The sequence below is a fragment of the Prionailurus bengalensis genome, chromosome C1 (assembly GCF_016509475.1).
Source record: "Prionailurus bengalensis isolate Pbe53 chromosome C1, Fcat_Pben_1.1_paternal_pri, whole genome shotgun sequence".
Taxonomy (NCBI): Eukaryota; Metazoa; Chordata; class Mammalia; order Carnivora; family Felidae; genus Prionailurus; species Prionailurus bengalensis.
The window spans coordinates 200,184,874-200,202,558 of NC_057345.1; the positions used below are offsets into that span (position 1 = coordinate 200,184,874).

Here is a 17,685-nt window from a genome sequence, read left to right on the forward strand (position 1 = left end):
GAACTCCACTTATTTTCACCATATATTAGTTTTATTTCCCCTTCCTAAATGTGACAGGGAAAAAAAATTAAATGTATTCAGCCTAACTTTAATTTTTCCCCATTAAAAATAAAATCCTACTAAAATAGCAAACCTTTGACTGCTGAGATTTAGAAAGCTTCATTAGGGAGAAAAAGGACAATCACAGAGAATTTTCCTTTAGTTAATGAGACCCTAGGACATTCACACTGAAGCTAGAACATACCTAAATCAAGATTCAAAACAAGGTGAGCTAAAGTTACCCTGTTAAAAATCTGTTTGGACTAAGAATCTGATTAAATATTGGAGTTTCATCTCAGTAAACAAGAACCTAATTAACTATTTAAAAATGTTTCCCAATGTCATCCTCATCTAACCACAGTATGAGTACATACATTGCTACATTTTAGAGATGCAACTCAAATTGCTTTTAAAACTCTAAAAGATATATTCCTTACAAATTCAATATTTCAAATACCTTATAATTGAAATAATCATGCCATAATTTAATAAAAACAATTTATGATCAATATATTCCCTTGATAAATGCATGGCCATTGAAAATGGATGGAGAGAAATATAAATAAATACACACATACATACATACATACATACATACATACATACAAACACTGGTCACACTGAAAGCCATAACAATGAGGGTCTTTTAAGCAAGGCTACATAGTTTGCATATTATATCATTTCCTTTCATTCTCCTAAGAATCCAGTGATGCAATTTGAGCCCTGTTAATATTGTTATTATTACCTCCACCTGACAAATGAGAAAACCCAGTTTCAAGTAGTTTAAGATAAATCAACACTCTTTGATGGCAGGAGGTGAGTTCCAAGTGTGCTCATTCCACAGGGTCATATGGCCGAACTGCACTAGGCATTAGTACTAGCTATTGTTATACACAGTTTCAAAACTGACGGTTTTTGCTGCACCCTGCATAAAACCAATACACACTAAAGTCAAAGGTTTATCAAGAAATTAGTCAAGACTTTTTAAATTAAAATATACTCTAATATTATTGCCCATAAGCCATCTCAACATATTTTTGTGGAATGAGGTAGGCTATGAATTAAGCATCAAATAATGAAGTAGAACATTGAGAAGGAAATCGCTGTTTGGACTTAAAATTGGAAACTAATATATTTTATTATTAGCAGTTATAAAGTACTTCACTGTATTAATTTTCAATTACTGCCTTTTCATAATATGTAAAAGTATAATGTTGCCAACAAATGGAAAGGCAACAAAAGACTTCAACTTTTAGTACATTTTTGCCCAGAGAAATTCTGAGACAGTGGCAAAGAGAGACTTCTGAACTAAGTCTGATTGGTACTCCCAATACAAATGGAATTGGTTGTTCTAGGCCTAATATTTTCACATCCTACACCCTGAAAAGCCCTGAGTTCAGTGACAACCATGCAAAACATCTCCTTTCAATGTTTCTCATAGAACAGGCCTGGTCTTATGTGTCTCTTAACATGATTCTTTCAGGTTGTAGAATTCTAACGGTAATGTATTCTCCCCCACGCACACATGGCCCTGTTTTAATGCTAGTGTAGATGACTGGATTTTAACTGATATCAACAATCTGTTCTTTTTAGTGTCGACAGGAAAGTTTTGAAGCTATACAGTTGTTCATTTTTTTCCTATTGCATAAATAGGTGATAAGTGGAGAATCCTTACCATGGAGACATACGGGCTGTAGTCAAAATATTCTGTTCATCGTCAAGGGTCTTTAATGTATCAAAACCAAAAGTCAATCCAGCTTATCAGTGAAGGACTAAAGGCTGTTGGTTTTCTAGGCTATTTCACAAGGATAGGTGTGACACTTTATCAAAATCTTTACTTCACTCTAAATCTTCTAGCCTTCGTCTATATCTTTGGGTTCTCCTGAGGCAGCTAACACATTCTTTCTTTTTTTCTTAAATATACACTGTTATTTCCTTAATAAGTATACTTTGTCTATTTAAAAAATACATCGGTGATTGTAACTCAAGAAAGATATTTTTGTTTACATTCTCTTTCTCTACAGTTTATTTTCCTGTGTGCTGTTCTTCATATTTCAGAAAAAGCTGTGTTTTATTGTCATGAAATTCCTTGAAAATATTCAGAAGAAAAATATTGGTTCTATATACCATCAGCTTATTATAATAGGTAGTATGTAACTATAGACTTGCCTGCTCTTAAAAATAAGCCAAAATACATTTAAATAAATTTTTAGGAAAAAATTTTTTTCAAAGAAAAAAATCATTAATATAATGTCACTGTTGTGTTGCAAATATAACGGTAAGTTTTTTTTTTTTTTAATTTTTTGATGCTCTATTTACTTTTGAGAGAGAGACAGACTGCTAGGGGGGAGGGGCAGAGAGAGAGGGAGACACAGAATCCGAAGGAGGCTTCAGCTTTTTAGCTATCAGCTCAGAGCCCCACATGGGGCTTGAACTCATGAACCGCGAGATCATGACCCAAGCTGATGTCAGACACTTAACTGGCTGAACCACCCAGGTGTCCCTATCATGGTAAATTTTAAGACCGAGTGAACATTTTTTATACTTGATAAATAATAACTTTAGATTGGATATTTCATCAACTTCTTTGCAATATTATTGTGTTTTACATTAGGGTCAGAATAAATAGAAATAAAAATGAAAGATTAACTCCAATAATTCTATCCTCCTTATAATAGGTCCATAGGACCTTATAATAGGTCCATCAGTTATTTTTATGAAAAATAATTTGTTTTACAAAATCAAAACTTATTTCTATAGATATCTTATTTCTTTTTCTAGACTGTCATTTATTAAGGACAGGCTAGATATATAGCTCATCTTGGTATATTTTCTATACCTTATCTTATATATGCTATGCATTTAATAGATATACTCAATAAATAATTTTTAAATTCATATATCTTATTTCTGATTTTTAGTTTATTTCCTACATAGTATATTATATCTACATGGGCAAAGCTGTGTGTACTCCTTACAATCACCTGGCTAAAATGGTTGTTTTCAACAAACATAAAGTGGTTTTTGATAGACAACTGAATAATAATATTCCATAATGTATTATCAAAGTACCAACTTCTCAGACAAAGCCAGAACAGCTATTATTTAACTTGTTACTCAAATGATAACATCATACACATTTGCTGACAAACTGAGGTTATTTAGAAAACTCTATGCATCCAGTTTTCTGTTTACTTCAGTAGTATTAAATTCTTAAAGGAATTCCAGCTCTATATTCATAATTTGGTAAGGCTTACAACCTCAGTGTTTCAAATGTGCTCCAATCAATAGGGCAGATCACTGAAGAAATCACTACAGTCCCATTTGATGCAGGACACTGAGGAGCATTTTAATCACTGGTGCAATGGGTTTTCTTTCAGAGGATTGTGAATTTTGTTTAAAATCCATTGGCTGTATTGATCATTAGGTGACATCTGCCGCATGCAAATTACTGGCTACAGTAGTGGCAATGGATGCTAAATACTCTTGTACTCTGTAATTTAATGTATATTTTAATGAAGTGAACACTGAGATTCCTGACAGGCATCAGCAACTTTGAAATAGTATTCCAAATTTCTCATACAGTTTGAAAGTAATGAGATTTGTTCCATAAAGTGATAAAATTTATGCCATAAATTATCTCTAAAAGAAGAGTGCTTCTTAAAGCAGTATCTTTTCCTTGGTGGAGATCAAATTTTAAATTGTTGTTTAATGGGAAGTTTTTAGAAGATCAATCTGAGCTATATTCTCTGATAATTTTTTGCCAATATTATCAAATAAATGGAGTACTATATGGTATGAAAAGCCTAATATCACTTGGTCAGAAGGAAAGCCTTTGATATAGCAGTGTGCTAAAACTTGGCAGTAGAATACTGTATTCATTCACCACTTCAGGCTTCAACAATTCATGGGAGGCTTTCTAGGAATCAAGCTTTGCTCCTTTGTTTGTGTTTTGTTGGACTTTGTAATCTAAGTCATTCCTTAGGAAAATGGACTTGTTTAAAATCAGGATTGTTGTATTTTTTTCCTGAAAAATAGTTTATATTATACTAAAATCATTTTGTCTAAAAGGCAACCATTAAACTTAACACACCTTATAAAATGAGACTAGCTTTTTCGCAGACTCCTGAGGAATTCCTCTGTATGTATTCTTACCCTAAATTTAGTTATCATGGTATTTGCTAGTGCAATAAGTCTATAATTATCTACTGCGAGAGTCTAGTCAATGGAGTGCTTGAAGGTTGATTTAACTTGTGATCCACATGGTGGGTAATGTGAATTTCAAATTGCCTTTAAAAAGTAAGTTTATGTTCATTGTCATAATATTGTAACCCAGATACTCATTTGATGACTCATAGTCAGGAACCTTTCCCCACAAAGTGCCCTTTATAATATTTAAATAAAATGCAAGTATGTTATCGAATCAGAATCCTATCCATGAATGATTAACATAGATGAAGCTGCCCAAGAAGTATGGCTTTACAAATAAGAAAACATAGGTTATGCATAAATGACTTGTATATGTTAACAAATATTTGTTAAGTATCTATCATGTGCTAAGATATCTTCTTGATGCTGAGTATAGCAATGAACAATATACTATAGGAAGCTTATAATGATAGGGAAGGCAGATAAAAATAAATAAACGTATACTCAAACCAGTAAGATAATCTCATGCACTTACGAGAGTTCTGAATAGGCAGTGTGATGGAGAAGGATGATGGAAAGATATCAGGGAAGAGCTCCTTGGAAAAAGGGCATTTGAGTTGACGTCTAAATGCTAAGACATCAGGGAAGGAAAACAGGTTTGTTGCTTTTCATTTTTTCTTTTCCTTTCCCTGACTGATTTATGATGGTCATTTTAATGGTTCACAATTAGTCTTTATCTAGAGACTTCTAATAACAATTTTTCTTCAATATGTTTCTGCCATGATTAATTCTATTGGTTCACACATCCTCCCTCTGACCTGCAACAACAAACCAAGTTCTATAAAACTTCACTGCAACCACCTCTGTAATCAGATTCCACTTTGAACAAGAAAAATAACCTAAATATTCTTTTAAATCTAGTCTTATGCTATCGTTCAATTTTACACTTTTTTCAGAAAACCATCAATAAGTTTGCAAGTGAATAAAATAATAATATTATAATTTGTCTTACACATTTAATGTGCTTCGCAGTAACTCTGTAAAATTGGTAATACTGTTATTCCCATTTTATAGATTAAGAAACTAAGGCACAGAGAGTTTATCTAATTTTCCAAAGATTCACAGCCAGTGATAAAACATCAGAGACCAGAAGTTCTAAGTACTAAGGCTATATAGAGAAGTGTCTTCTAACCATGATATCACAGACATCCAAACAAAGCCAACTAAAGGAAATATTGTTTTTCTAATTTTCCAAATGCAGAGTTTGAAACTCGTAAGAAAACTATTGTAAACTTCATCAGATTAAAATAGTAAACTGAACACTGCTATGCCCTTGTCACTTTGAGGATTGAATTTGGGTAACAAATCTGATAGGCTGTGACTATTTCCTCATGGGAGCTCTACAAACAATTCCAGTAACAGCCTCCACATAAATAATGATGCCACAAGATACGGTGATATAAACCAAACATCCAGACTTTCCTCAGATATGGAAAGTAAGCCAGTGTACTCAGAATACAAAATAAATGTGCATTTTCTACAAACATTTTGAAAATTCTATGCAACCAGTCTGTATTAACATGTTCTCATAATCCTATGTTGACTCTTAGTGATGACTTACTTCACTTCCAAATTTTCTCAGAGAGCATATTTGACAATTTTTCTGGAGTTACTCAATTATTCTAGTAAACTAAGTTACTAGTTTTCAGGCTACTTTCTCTATTTCAAAAAATCATGGAGCATTCTACTAGTCTCAGGGTTCTGGCACATCCCTTTCAATTTTCTAAGAATTCTCAAAAACCACAGACAATGGCATTGGGATTTTAGCTTCAAGGTCTTCAAAAGTTAACCATTGAAAAAACTGATGTGTATTGTCATATTTCCATTCTCTAATACCAAGGAGAAAAATTTGGATTCCAATTACCTAAATCAATTTTTTTAAATCCCCTTTTATTCTATTAATCAGAAAATAAATAAATATATGTATCTAGTAGGAAACCCTGTTGAAATTTGGGGGCAGCTGGGACAGCATTTGGATTTGCCATGCAAATATATTCAGTGATAACAGGAAGTACAGATAAAATGCATGTTTCTACTTAAACAGAGTCCACATTAGATATTCAAAAACCCTAAGCAGGAGGTGTACAGATTCATAACAGACATAAAATTATCAGATTATCTAATACATGCATTAATACATTTGGCTTCTAATCTTAATTTTAATTAAAATTTATGTAAAGGTATATATAGTGAATGTTACTTTATTTTCCAAAGCTTTCACAGAAATGACATGTTCTGTGAGATTTCTTAGAAAAAGATTTTTCTTGTATAAAATTTTAGGATGGTGTCATTTAATCATGTTACTTACCAAATCTCTAGCTGACAAAAGTCACTGGTTGTAATTTCACATGTTCTTCTAAAAAAAGTGAGTAAGAATAATTTTATTCCAAGTACTTACTCTGTTCCTGTGTTCCTCTGTTCCTCTAAGCATAGCTTTATTGTTTAATCTTTGGTTTTACAGGGACATTTTCAGATTTAATCTATAGTTTTCACATTGAAGAGCCTGATAAAAGGAAATTCGCAACCAGCTCAGCCCTTAAAGATGTAAAGATTATGGAAAGCACCAAACCTTTCAGTTTTAGGCTGCAAGGTGGGAAGGATTTTTAAAGTAGGAACAATGCACATTGTTCATTCCCAGGGACTTCTTGCTGCTTATGCAATGTCTTTTCAGAAGTGCAGGAGAAAGCAGGGGCAGTGGAAGAAGTCAAGTTGGGCAAGAAATCACTGGTATCTGAACTGATGAATTTGTGAAAGTGAAGTCCTGATAAGGCTGGAGAAGAAAGAAGGGGCTTTGGAGTAAGGTCAATGAGTTAAATTTGATTGAGCATTCAGAGTGGGGGTGGGGCACACATGGAGATGTGAGAAGAAATGGACTGAAAGAGATTATTTGCGGGAAAAAATTAATGAAAACAAAAGAGAAAATTGCATGTGTCTGACAAGAGATTTTAGACCCAGGAAGGGTGTGGTATTTGAATAAAGTCAGAGTCAGGGGAAGATTCAAAGAAAATGTCCCTCAGTGGCTAGGGTGATACTTTCATTTTTCCAATTTATGTTTCTCATTATTCAAAATCCCTTAAAAAATCAGGTGTACTTTTATCACCAAGCCTTATAGTCATAGCTCTTCCTCAGAACTCTAGGGCATACACATCCAGTCTCCACTGGCTTCACATAGATGCCCCTGGGTCTTTACTGCACCATCATCTGTTAGTGCTTCTCTCAGATACCCTCCAGTGTGGTTACGAGGCTAAAGATGCCAACGCCCCAAAGGATGTGAGCCTCAGGGCAACTTAACTTCAACCTACTATTCTTTTCTTACTAATTTACATTTGCAGAAGGTTAAAAAGCTCTATGGCTCCATAATAACCTCTTTATGCACTAAATACCCTAGTGAAATTCCCTGTTTTAGCAGAAGTACCCATCTTCCATAAATCAATTATTCAGTTCCTAATGGCTATTCCTCTGGATCTGGCCTGCATAGAGAAGGGTCCAAACCACTGTAAAATGAACTACGCAAATGGGAGTACCCAGAATAGTGATTCTTGCTATCACTGGCAGGACATTATAGCAAGTACACCATCTGGGTTCAAATCCTGCCTCTGTCCCTTGCTGCCTAGGCCTAAGGAAGTTATTGACCCTCTCAGCCTATATCCTCATCTATGAGATAAAGATAATAGCAAATCTTCCTTCATAGGCTTATTATGAGAAATAAGTAAGTTGACATAGGTAAATGGCTTGGCATGATATCCAGTAGTTAATCATTTCCAAAAACATTGTTTGAGTCAGAATGGTGTCTTTAATAATCTCTGTTAGGAATCTAATAGTCCAATAAATCTTTCTCACAGGCCACAGTTAATTTGAGTAAACATTTTGCATTGGAAGATTTAGGGGCTCTTTGGGATTTTTAATGGCTGAATCAGTCCACTAGTGTTGCACAGATCAGCCCGTCCTGCAGCAAGAATGAAGGGTCACAGCTATGGAAGGGCAGGGTGTGGAAGCCATATTAGTGGTTCCCTTTTTCTCTCATATTAACCATAAATGCACTTTAGAAGCCTATGTAAAAATTCTTTGCAATTAACGAAGGAAAGGGAGACAGCTTCTGGCCATTTTACTTGGGAATTTAAGATAGCACAATGGGGCTTGTGAAATAAGGAGTTAGAGCAGCAAGAATTTTCCTTTCTCACAGGATTTCTCACATTTCACCAACAAATAATGTGCTATGGTATCAAGTCTTTTCCTTAATTTCCTGAGATTTTTCAGTAGAGGAGCTTCAGAAAAATCCCAGCCCTTAGGACGATCTAATACATTGCTTTGAGATACTACTTAACACATCTCACCACACAGTAAGGAGCTTAACTGTACCCTTCAATGAATGTATTGACAACGTTAGAAATACTTTTCCTACAGATTCTATGTCTAATTCTCTTATTCCTACTAAATTGGAAAGTAAAATAATTGAAAGCTAGACTCTCATTCTCCAAGCAGAAAGCAAAGGTAACATTAATTTGAAAATAATTAGTTGAAAGGTTTTCACCCCCACAGGTTGAAGAAAAACAAGAGCTGATGTGGACAGTAGCAACTGAGACAAAGGCAGAGAGCTTTAACACAATTTGCAAGTGAGGAACTTGCAAATTGCATTTTACAATGCAAAATGTTTACCTCAAAGTAACTGTGGCCTGTGAGAAAGATTTATTGGACTATTAGATTTCTAACACAGATTGTGGCACTGTGGCATAGGACTGGAGGTAGAATGTTCTCAGAACAAATGGAATGATTTGAGAAGTAGACACTTGTATAACTTCTGAGACCTCCAAGTTTTTATTCCAGAATTCCAAACTCTGTTGCATGAGAAATGAGAGATAGAACTTGTAAACATGAGAACATCACAAAATGGTCACTGCTTGAGATTATTTGTGGTATAGGCAGTTTGTGGAAAAGAAACAGAAAATCTCAAACTCACTTTTGGCTGGTAAGTACTGTTGAGACAAAAATTGTTTTCTGCCTGTTTTTTTTTTTCCTCCTCTAATCACTTTTCAGTTCCATTTTTAGTCTTTGACTCTAACTAGTGGCTTTTTAAGTCAACTGATTTTAGTTCATTCATAAAAGCAAGCAGGAAAGATGAAAGGTATTCGCTAACTCTTTCAAGAGGCAGTACCTGAACGTTTGGATCCCAAATGCAACCTTTTCTAAAATTCATATTGGAAAAAAAATGCCATTTAGAGTCTAGGTTAGCTTGAAAAGGAGTTCATACAAAGGGTTACGATGTCCATTTACCATTTTCTTGCTTCTCAGTAATCCTTTTCTTTCTTAGGAAGAAAAGTGACAAATAGCAAAAACTTACTTCACATGATCCAGTATCATTCCTGTTTGCCAGAGGAAGGTAGGGCAATCAGTGCATCTGGAAACCAAACCAAGAGGTGACATATTAGTTGTCCCAACACTTCTTTGTAAAGTAGGAACATAAGTCATAGGAAGAGTTATCCCATAGTGCCCCAGTTGCTCATGGCAACCTGAGCTCCACACAGCAACCCACTTTGGCTTGGATATCCAGGTTGCTTTCCATTGGGGAAGAATGATCATACACATGGTAAATGGAGTTGATACAGTAAAGCCAATATAAACACTGATGTTTTATCTTCTAACAGCATATGAATGTGCAAGCATTAAGTTATAGGAGAAAAGGGGCTAATTTTAGATTTGTTCCTAGCCCTCTCCATGTGAATGGTGTCGCTGTGAGCCCAGCAATGAAGTTCACTGTGTTGTAGCAGACTGCGCAGTTCCTGAGTGTGTCAACCCAGTCTATGAACCAGAACAGTGTTGTCCTGTCTGCAAAAATGGTAAGACCATACTGCATTAGCTTTCAAAGAGGGGTTAGTGCAAAACACACATATTCTACCACTGCCCACCATTCGATGCAAGAGCCCACTGTTTGCCTGTGGTTCTTCAATATGGGCATGGCAAATTTATACTTTTATCCCAACTTAATGTGAAAATAAACCAGCAATGGGTGCCTCACAAAGCTTTACATCTGGGGAATTAACGCTCTTATAAGCTCTGTTGTGGTCCCTATTATTGACTGTTGATTTATAGGGAGGATATTAGAAAGAACACAAAACCATCTTTTTGTTATGACTTAATTTCTTTCTTTGGAAGCTATGAAGCAGTTCACCCCATTTCATAGTGCATAACCCAGAAGAGAGAGTAGGGTAAATGCCAGATCCTTGGCTTTGGGCATAGAAAAACCTTTTGCTTTAAAGTTGAATTATCAAAGAAATACAAAATTCAATTATTAATGTACTTAAGTTGAAGTAAGAAAGACTAGAAGGTTTAGGGCCTTTATTGTAGGTTTTTATTACACTGGAATCTTGCTCTCACAGGAATTGGATAGAGGGAAACTTGGTTTCTAAGATTATGGGTTCCTTTTTGGTCTTCATGGAATGGAGAGGTTGAATGCAGACTGTATGTAAATCACTCAAAATCAACGTGATGCTGAAGAGAACACAGTGCAGTGCCATAGACCCAGGACAGCATATCAGCAAAGCCAGTATCATGCTCTTCCTACTGGTCATGTGCTGCCAAAAATAAAGCAACGCTAAGTAGCATTCCACAAATGCCCCCTCTTGGCATTAATGACTGCTTGAAAAAAAAATGGCTCTAGCTCTCAATAACTGAAGTCACTCTTCTACTGAATCCCTGTGCCCTTCCTTGAGTTAACAAGTGCTCATCTTCTTCTATTACTCACCTTTTTTTTGTCCTGAATTTGCCACTATGTTAGTTCATCTGCTAATCTTTTTCTTTATAGAATTATAATTAGTAAAAGGAGGTATCAGTTTATTAAAGAAAAAGCAAAAGCAGTTCTAGTTGTTTTTACAATAGTTTTCTTGTCTTGGTGTCTTCCCAAAGGACTTATAAAGAACACTTAGGACATTTTTGCGGGCACAGTTTTACTATTTTGCATCATAAGAATCCACTGAGTTGAATATGAAGCTGCTCACTTGCCTTCTATTTTTACTATTATTCCTTTCATCCAACTGACCTGTGTCATAGTGACCATCTTTTCTGACTTAGAAGGTGGAAATAAATATCAACCTGAAGTCCTAACCTATATAATATATGTAAATATATACAATTTAAGACATTATAATTTTTAAGGGATTTTGAAGAAACTGGAAAAGATACAGGGAAGAACAATAAGATGATTTAATGGTTGAAAAATAGGACCTATGAGGACAGACTGAAGGAGTTAGCATAATTTGTCCTGGAGAAGAGAAGGCTCAAGGGAGACCTAACTGTCATCAAGTATATGAATGGTTAGTCTAAAGTGGAAGAGGACCTGTTATTTTTCATTTTCTCCAAGGACAGAAGGAAGAAAAAAATCAGCTACCTAATCAATCTTTAAAAATAGGATTGACAAGTCTTTGACTGAAGACTGTTTTTTTTTCTAGAAGCAACTGTCTAAACAGGTCCTTGAGGATCCTCTCTTCCCTAGGTGTCCCTGGTTGTCTTTGTTTCATATTTATGGTAAACAAAACCATGCTTATAGTTAAAAATTCTCATCTGGACATATTCAGAGTACTCGCAGAATTAAAACATTCTAGACCATGTATTTAAAACACAGGGTTTACACATTCACTACCTCATAATCCTAGCTACCCCACACCAAAACCTGTAATATGTCCTGAGTTAACGTTTACATCAAATGTCAAATCAGCCACTACAAATTAATCACCTTTAATTTGATGTAACCCAAGATTATTATACTTTACTCCACGTTATAGAGTAGAAATCTGTCTTCAAACGAAACCTTCTTTGTATAAAAACATATAATGAATGGACTTTAATTGTTCAATTAATTAGTTAATTAATTAGTAGCCCATTAGTATTCATGAAAAACATGTTGAGAGAACAAGATCTATTAGTTAACTTTTCCAATATTTTGTTCATGATGCACTACAAAAAGACCATTTCTGTTCCCTTTTGCCATTTCAAAGGAAACCTTTTTCTTTTAATAAGGGAAATGAACCTGAATTAGACTTAGTAGGAAGATGAACTCTGATTGTAATATAACATTATGACATATTTTTTATTATTAAATAACACTAATTAGTCACTTATGCCCCAAAAGTGAAGTATAATCATTGTCAAAGAAAAGCATATTAAAAATCACTGGAGTACCCTTATGACCACCAGTGATACTATTTTACTGAGAGAACATACTGAGCCACATCTTGCTTGCTTGCTTTCTAAGCCTGGCCCAGAAAACAGAAACAGATTACCCATGTGTGGAAGAGCCAGGATGGGGTACAGGGGAAGGGGGAGAGTAGATGTTTATTATGACAGAATACAACTAGAACAATTTCTTAAATTTCCAACACATAGTAAGCCTTTCTTATTCTATACAAGATTAATTTTCCTATTATAATGTAAACTATTTCTTAAAGTATGCCACCATTGTCTTAGATTGAAAAAAGGATAAAAATCTACCCTATGGATTCAAGGTACAGGCAATAGATCTTAATTTGTAAACAGTCCTATAACATTTCCTACATTTTCTTAAATCTTCATAAATATTGCAAATGTTTAGTTTGCATAAATGCTGATTATCTTAGCTGCCAAATACTTTGTTTTTGCATACTAAAATCAATTTTTCTGCCTTCCTGAATTATAACTTGCCAAGAGCAAGAGGCTTTAAAGATATAAAACAAAAGTTTAAGATGATAGAATGTACCACACCTGACCTTAAAACTCAATATTCAGCTAATATAAAAATCTTCATTCTCAGATTACTTAAGAGCAAATAGAATAAGGAAATACAATAATATATGCATGTTTTTCCCAGAAAACATTGGTTTACCAATGAAAATGTAACAATTATCTTTAAATTTATTTTTAACATTATAAAGTACAAAGTAATATGCTCCCTAGCTCATACAGTGATGGCCTCTCTTTATTCTCCATAATATAATTTGTAAGAATACATTTAAAGACATATACTAAAAATTTTTTCTGATAATATAACAAGAGAGAGAATTTTTTATTTCCTGGTCTTAATGATTACCTCCAGCAAGATTACCAGGGGTTATCAATAATTATAGCCAAGCTATAAACTCCATTCTTACTACAGTTAGTTTACCATCAAGAAAATACCGTCAATTGTCTGAAAAAAATAGAAACATTCAGGAAAAATGTGAATGACTGGACACACACAAAATAAGAGGAGAAAGAGATGCTTTTTTATTTGGCAAGGCCTGGAGGGAACTGACAAAGGAATCTATTGTTTTTTAAAACGTTATTAAACATTTGCTTCTCCCTCCTCTATATGTCTGCAAGAGCTAGCAATCCAAATGCCTTCTTGAAAAATATATTTCCTGACTGTCCATCTTTCCCCAATTGTGTTACTTTGACCTTTCAGCCTGAGTTCTTCCTGTGTGAATTAATGAATATTCTTTATGGTTTTGTCTTTATAGTATAAAAAAGTAAAGTAGCACAGCATTTGCTTGAAGAAAACATTCTAGTTTTGAGTGACAAATATGTCAAATCTTTGGTCACTGACCATACATTTTATTAAAAAAATATTTGTGCATTAGAGCATCCTAACTGCACTTTTTACATTTGATCAGCCAGTATGTCAGTGAGTTCCATGTTTTCACTGGGATAGTCAGTCATTATTAATGGTTCTGAAGGAAAAGTCACTTCATGAAAAATTGGAATGGACAGAAAGCATCCACAAAATCCTCCATACACATTGAGTGAGAAGATTCCATATCCTTGCTAACTAAACTGATGTTGCCAAAGGCCCTATTCAAATATTTAACTCCTTTTCCCTTAGCCCCTTCTAGTTTAGTAGTGATACAAATAAGACGGGAGATAGACCCGCCAAAAGGGAAAATGGAAAGGAAGAAGCCAACAGAAGGGATGGGGAGTGCACAAATGAGAGAGAGAGGGGACCTTAGAGGTGCTTGGGAGCAAACGTTTGACACATCTAATTGTTAACATCCCTAGTATACAACAAGCTCCTTGAAATAAATGAGAAAAAAATAGTTCTATAGAGTAGGAAATGGTCAGAGTATATAAAGGAAATTCACAGAAGAAAATCAAATGTCTAATACACATATGGAAATATCCTTCATCCCCCCCCCCAAGGGATCCAGGGAGATAAAAATTATAAAAATGAGGTACCAATATTGGATTGATAATAACTTGAGATTGATAATACCACAAATCAGTAAAGATATTAAAAAGATGTTCATAGGGGCGCCTGGGTGGCGCAGTCGGTTAAGCGTCCGACTTCAGCCAGGTCACGATCTCGCGGTCCGTGAGTTCGAGCCCCGCGTCAGGCTCTGGGCTGATGGCTCGGAGCCTGGAGCCTGTTTCCAGTTCTGTGTCTCCCTCTCTCTCTGCCCCTCCCCCGTTCATGCTCTGTCTCTCTCTGTCCCAAAAATAAATTTAAAAAAAACGTTGAAAAAAAATTAAAAAAAAAAAAAGATGTTCATAAAATGGTGAAACAACTTTAAGAAGATAGTTTCTATCAAAGTTTTCATGCAACTTGAAGTCAGCAATCCCTCTTCTTGTACTTTTCCCCACATTCATGTACTACATTTTTACTGCATTTTAAGAGCAAAAAGAGGGGAGAAAAATGCAATAGTCCTTCACTGGAGTAATGAAATATACTGCAACCTTCAAAAAGACTCTATTGACCTTTTTTACTGCTATGTAAAATAAGCAAGGAGTGTAGACTATATTATTTTATATATAATATACTAATGTGTATTCTATAGAATACATACATTTTAAGTAACACATATTTAAAATATTTTAAATACTATACAATTATAAGTAGATATGAAAATCTGTATGTATGTAGAAAAAGAGCTAAGTAGAAACACAACAGAACATTAGAAATGATTCAATGGTTGCTTCTGGGGAAAAGTGAGAAGGTAAGGGAGGACAGACAAGAGCTAATCTCTTTAAAACACTAAATCTTTACAGAATGACCATAATAAAAACAACATAAAAGTATACAAATAGGCAGCTCCAAAATACAAATGTTCAAAAAATATAAAAAACTATTCACTTTATTAATAGATTTTAAAAATGTTATAAACCCTTCTTTGCTGTTTTTGTATGTGGCATAAGGAAAGTTCTGGAAGAATACACATCCAATTTTTAACAGTGATTCAATGATCAGAATAGTAACTAAGAGAAGAAGTGAGAAGGTAGAAGCAAAGAACTTTGACATTTTATTTCATAGGCCTCTATACTGAATGGATTTTCAAAAATGTTTTATTTTCTAATTTAAAAGGTTTTATCAAACCTTTAAATAAAAGATAATTCTAATCTTAATTAAGCTTTTCAAGAAGACCAACAAAGACAAAATTTTCTTTTCTTTTTTCTGGAGTATACTATCTATACAAACCAAAGAATCCAAACTAAGAAAATAATAAATGGAGGACAACTTTACTTATAATTAGTAATAGGGAAGTAATAAAATACAAAATCCCCCATCTAAAACCCCTGGGTTGTGGATTTTACAAGGAGAATGGAATTCATATATTGCATAGTACATTACATAGCCAGTGGTTCTAGGGCAGCATTCTTCAATCACATGGACATTTCTACAAGATATATAACAATCATATGGAGATTGAATAGAGTCTCAAATCCCATTTTAATCCCAACTGAGTTTTTATGTCAAAGTTGTGAGGAAAAAAAAGGGGGGAGGGAGTTTCAGACTGTGGGAATGGGATTGCACATTCATGCTAACAAAAAGAATCTGGAAGAGGGTTAAAATAATTAAGCGTCCTAATAAAGTAGAGTTTATAAAGAGAGTTCAACATTAGGAACTACATTAATAAAACATATTCTACTTCCAAATTGAAGAGAAAGATCATGTTATTTCTATTTATACTTAAAGATATTAGACATAAATCAGCAGAAACTATTAACAAAAACTGCTGATAAAATAAAATTGGATAACTTTTGCATGATAAAATGTACCTACCTCAACCCAAAAAGACAGAATCATGCTTAATAGGTAAACACTAAAGGCATTCTCAATAAAGTCAGGAAAAGGATAAGGATTCCCACTATCCTTTAAAATTTCAAATAGATAGTAGATAGGAACTAGCTAACATAATTACAAAAGAGAATTGGGAAGAAAAAAAATTAGAAAAGGAGATACAATTGTTGTTATTTGCATATGATAGGATTATATACTTGAAAAGCCTAAGAAAAAGTATTGAAAACTACTATAAAGACAGTTTAGTAAGATAGCAGTGTAGAAAATGAATATACAGGTCTCTCTTTCTCACACACACACTAACCATATATATATATATATGTGTGTGTGTATATAATATATATGTATTACTAAAATTGTAACATGGGTATATGATACTGAGTTTCAATGAAATGTAATAGAGACATCACAGACACACCTAACACGTGAAAACTTGATATACGTGGATAAAGTAGTATTTCGAATCAATGGGAAAAAGAAAATTTGTAAAAGAAATGATGTTGTAGCAACTGGATAGTTGTCTGAAAGAAATAATTTTAAATTTCTACCTTATCTCATAATTCAGGAAATGTTTCAATTCAACAAAGATTTAAATATAAACTTATTTTCCCAAACAGTATAAGAAGAGAACCTGGATGATTTGATTTGTAATCTTGAAGTGGTTATATTTTAAAAACAAACAAAGCTCTCCACAGAACAAAACAAAAACAAAACACCACTGTAGAAAGAGATTAAAAACAGGAGAAACATCAATCCTACATCCCAAAGGGTTAATCCCACTCACATATAAAAATCTCTCAGAAATTGGTAAGAAAAAAAAGACCACAATTCTATTTTAAAAATGGGCAAATAACTTCAAAATTTATTCCACAAATAATTGAAACAAAAAAAGTTTCTAGGACAGAGGAAAAATTGCTCAAACCAATTTTAGAAAAAAAAAATTGCAAATGAAAATTTGATAGCTTTTTTTTTTTTTTTTACTTACACATTGGCAAAAATCCTAAAATTTCATGAGTCACATTATTGCTGATACTGTGGTCAACGAGGCATGCTCTTCCATCTTTGGTGGTTGTATAAATTTCACAACCTCCATGGAAGGACAGTTGACAATATGTATCAAAATTACACTGTATGTATCTTTTACCTCAGCAACTCAACTTCTATTTACAGATATTTAAAATGACAAATGAGCAGTGTTGAATATTTCCTATGTTGTATTTCAAGTTTTATAATAAACAATTATTGGATAATTTGTAGAAATATGATAGATTTAAATTCTCTTATAACATGTTATTAGTTGACAGTAAACAAAAAAAAAGAGCTATTTCTTCCTTTAAATACTCAGTGAGGTATTTGTATTGGATTACAATTTAATTAACTGCCATTTACCTTTCACTTATTTTTTTCATCCCATATAGTAC

At 33.8% G+C, this 17,685-nt stretch overlaps 1 protein-coding gene across 1 annotated transcript in view; it reads left to right on the forward strand.

The window, feature by feature from the left end:
* VWC2L (von Willebrand factor C domain containing 2 like) overlaps nt 1-17,685 on the forward strand; it is a 160,786-nt gene that overhangs the window by 15,376 nt on the left and 127,725 nt on the right. Inside the window, exon 3 of the mRNA XM_043577731.1 lies at nt 9,953-10,082. Within this exon, the coding sequence (XP_043433666.1) occupies nt 9,953-10,082 (130 nt within the window). The remainder of the gene's footprint in view (nt 1-9,952; nt 10,083-17,685) is intronic.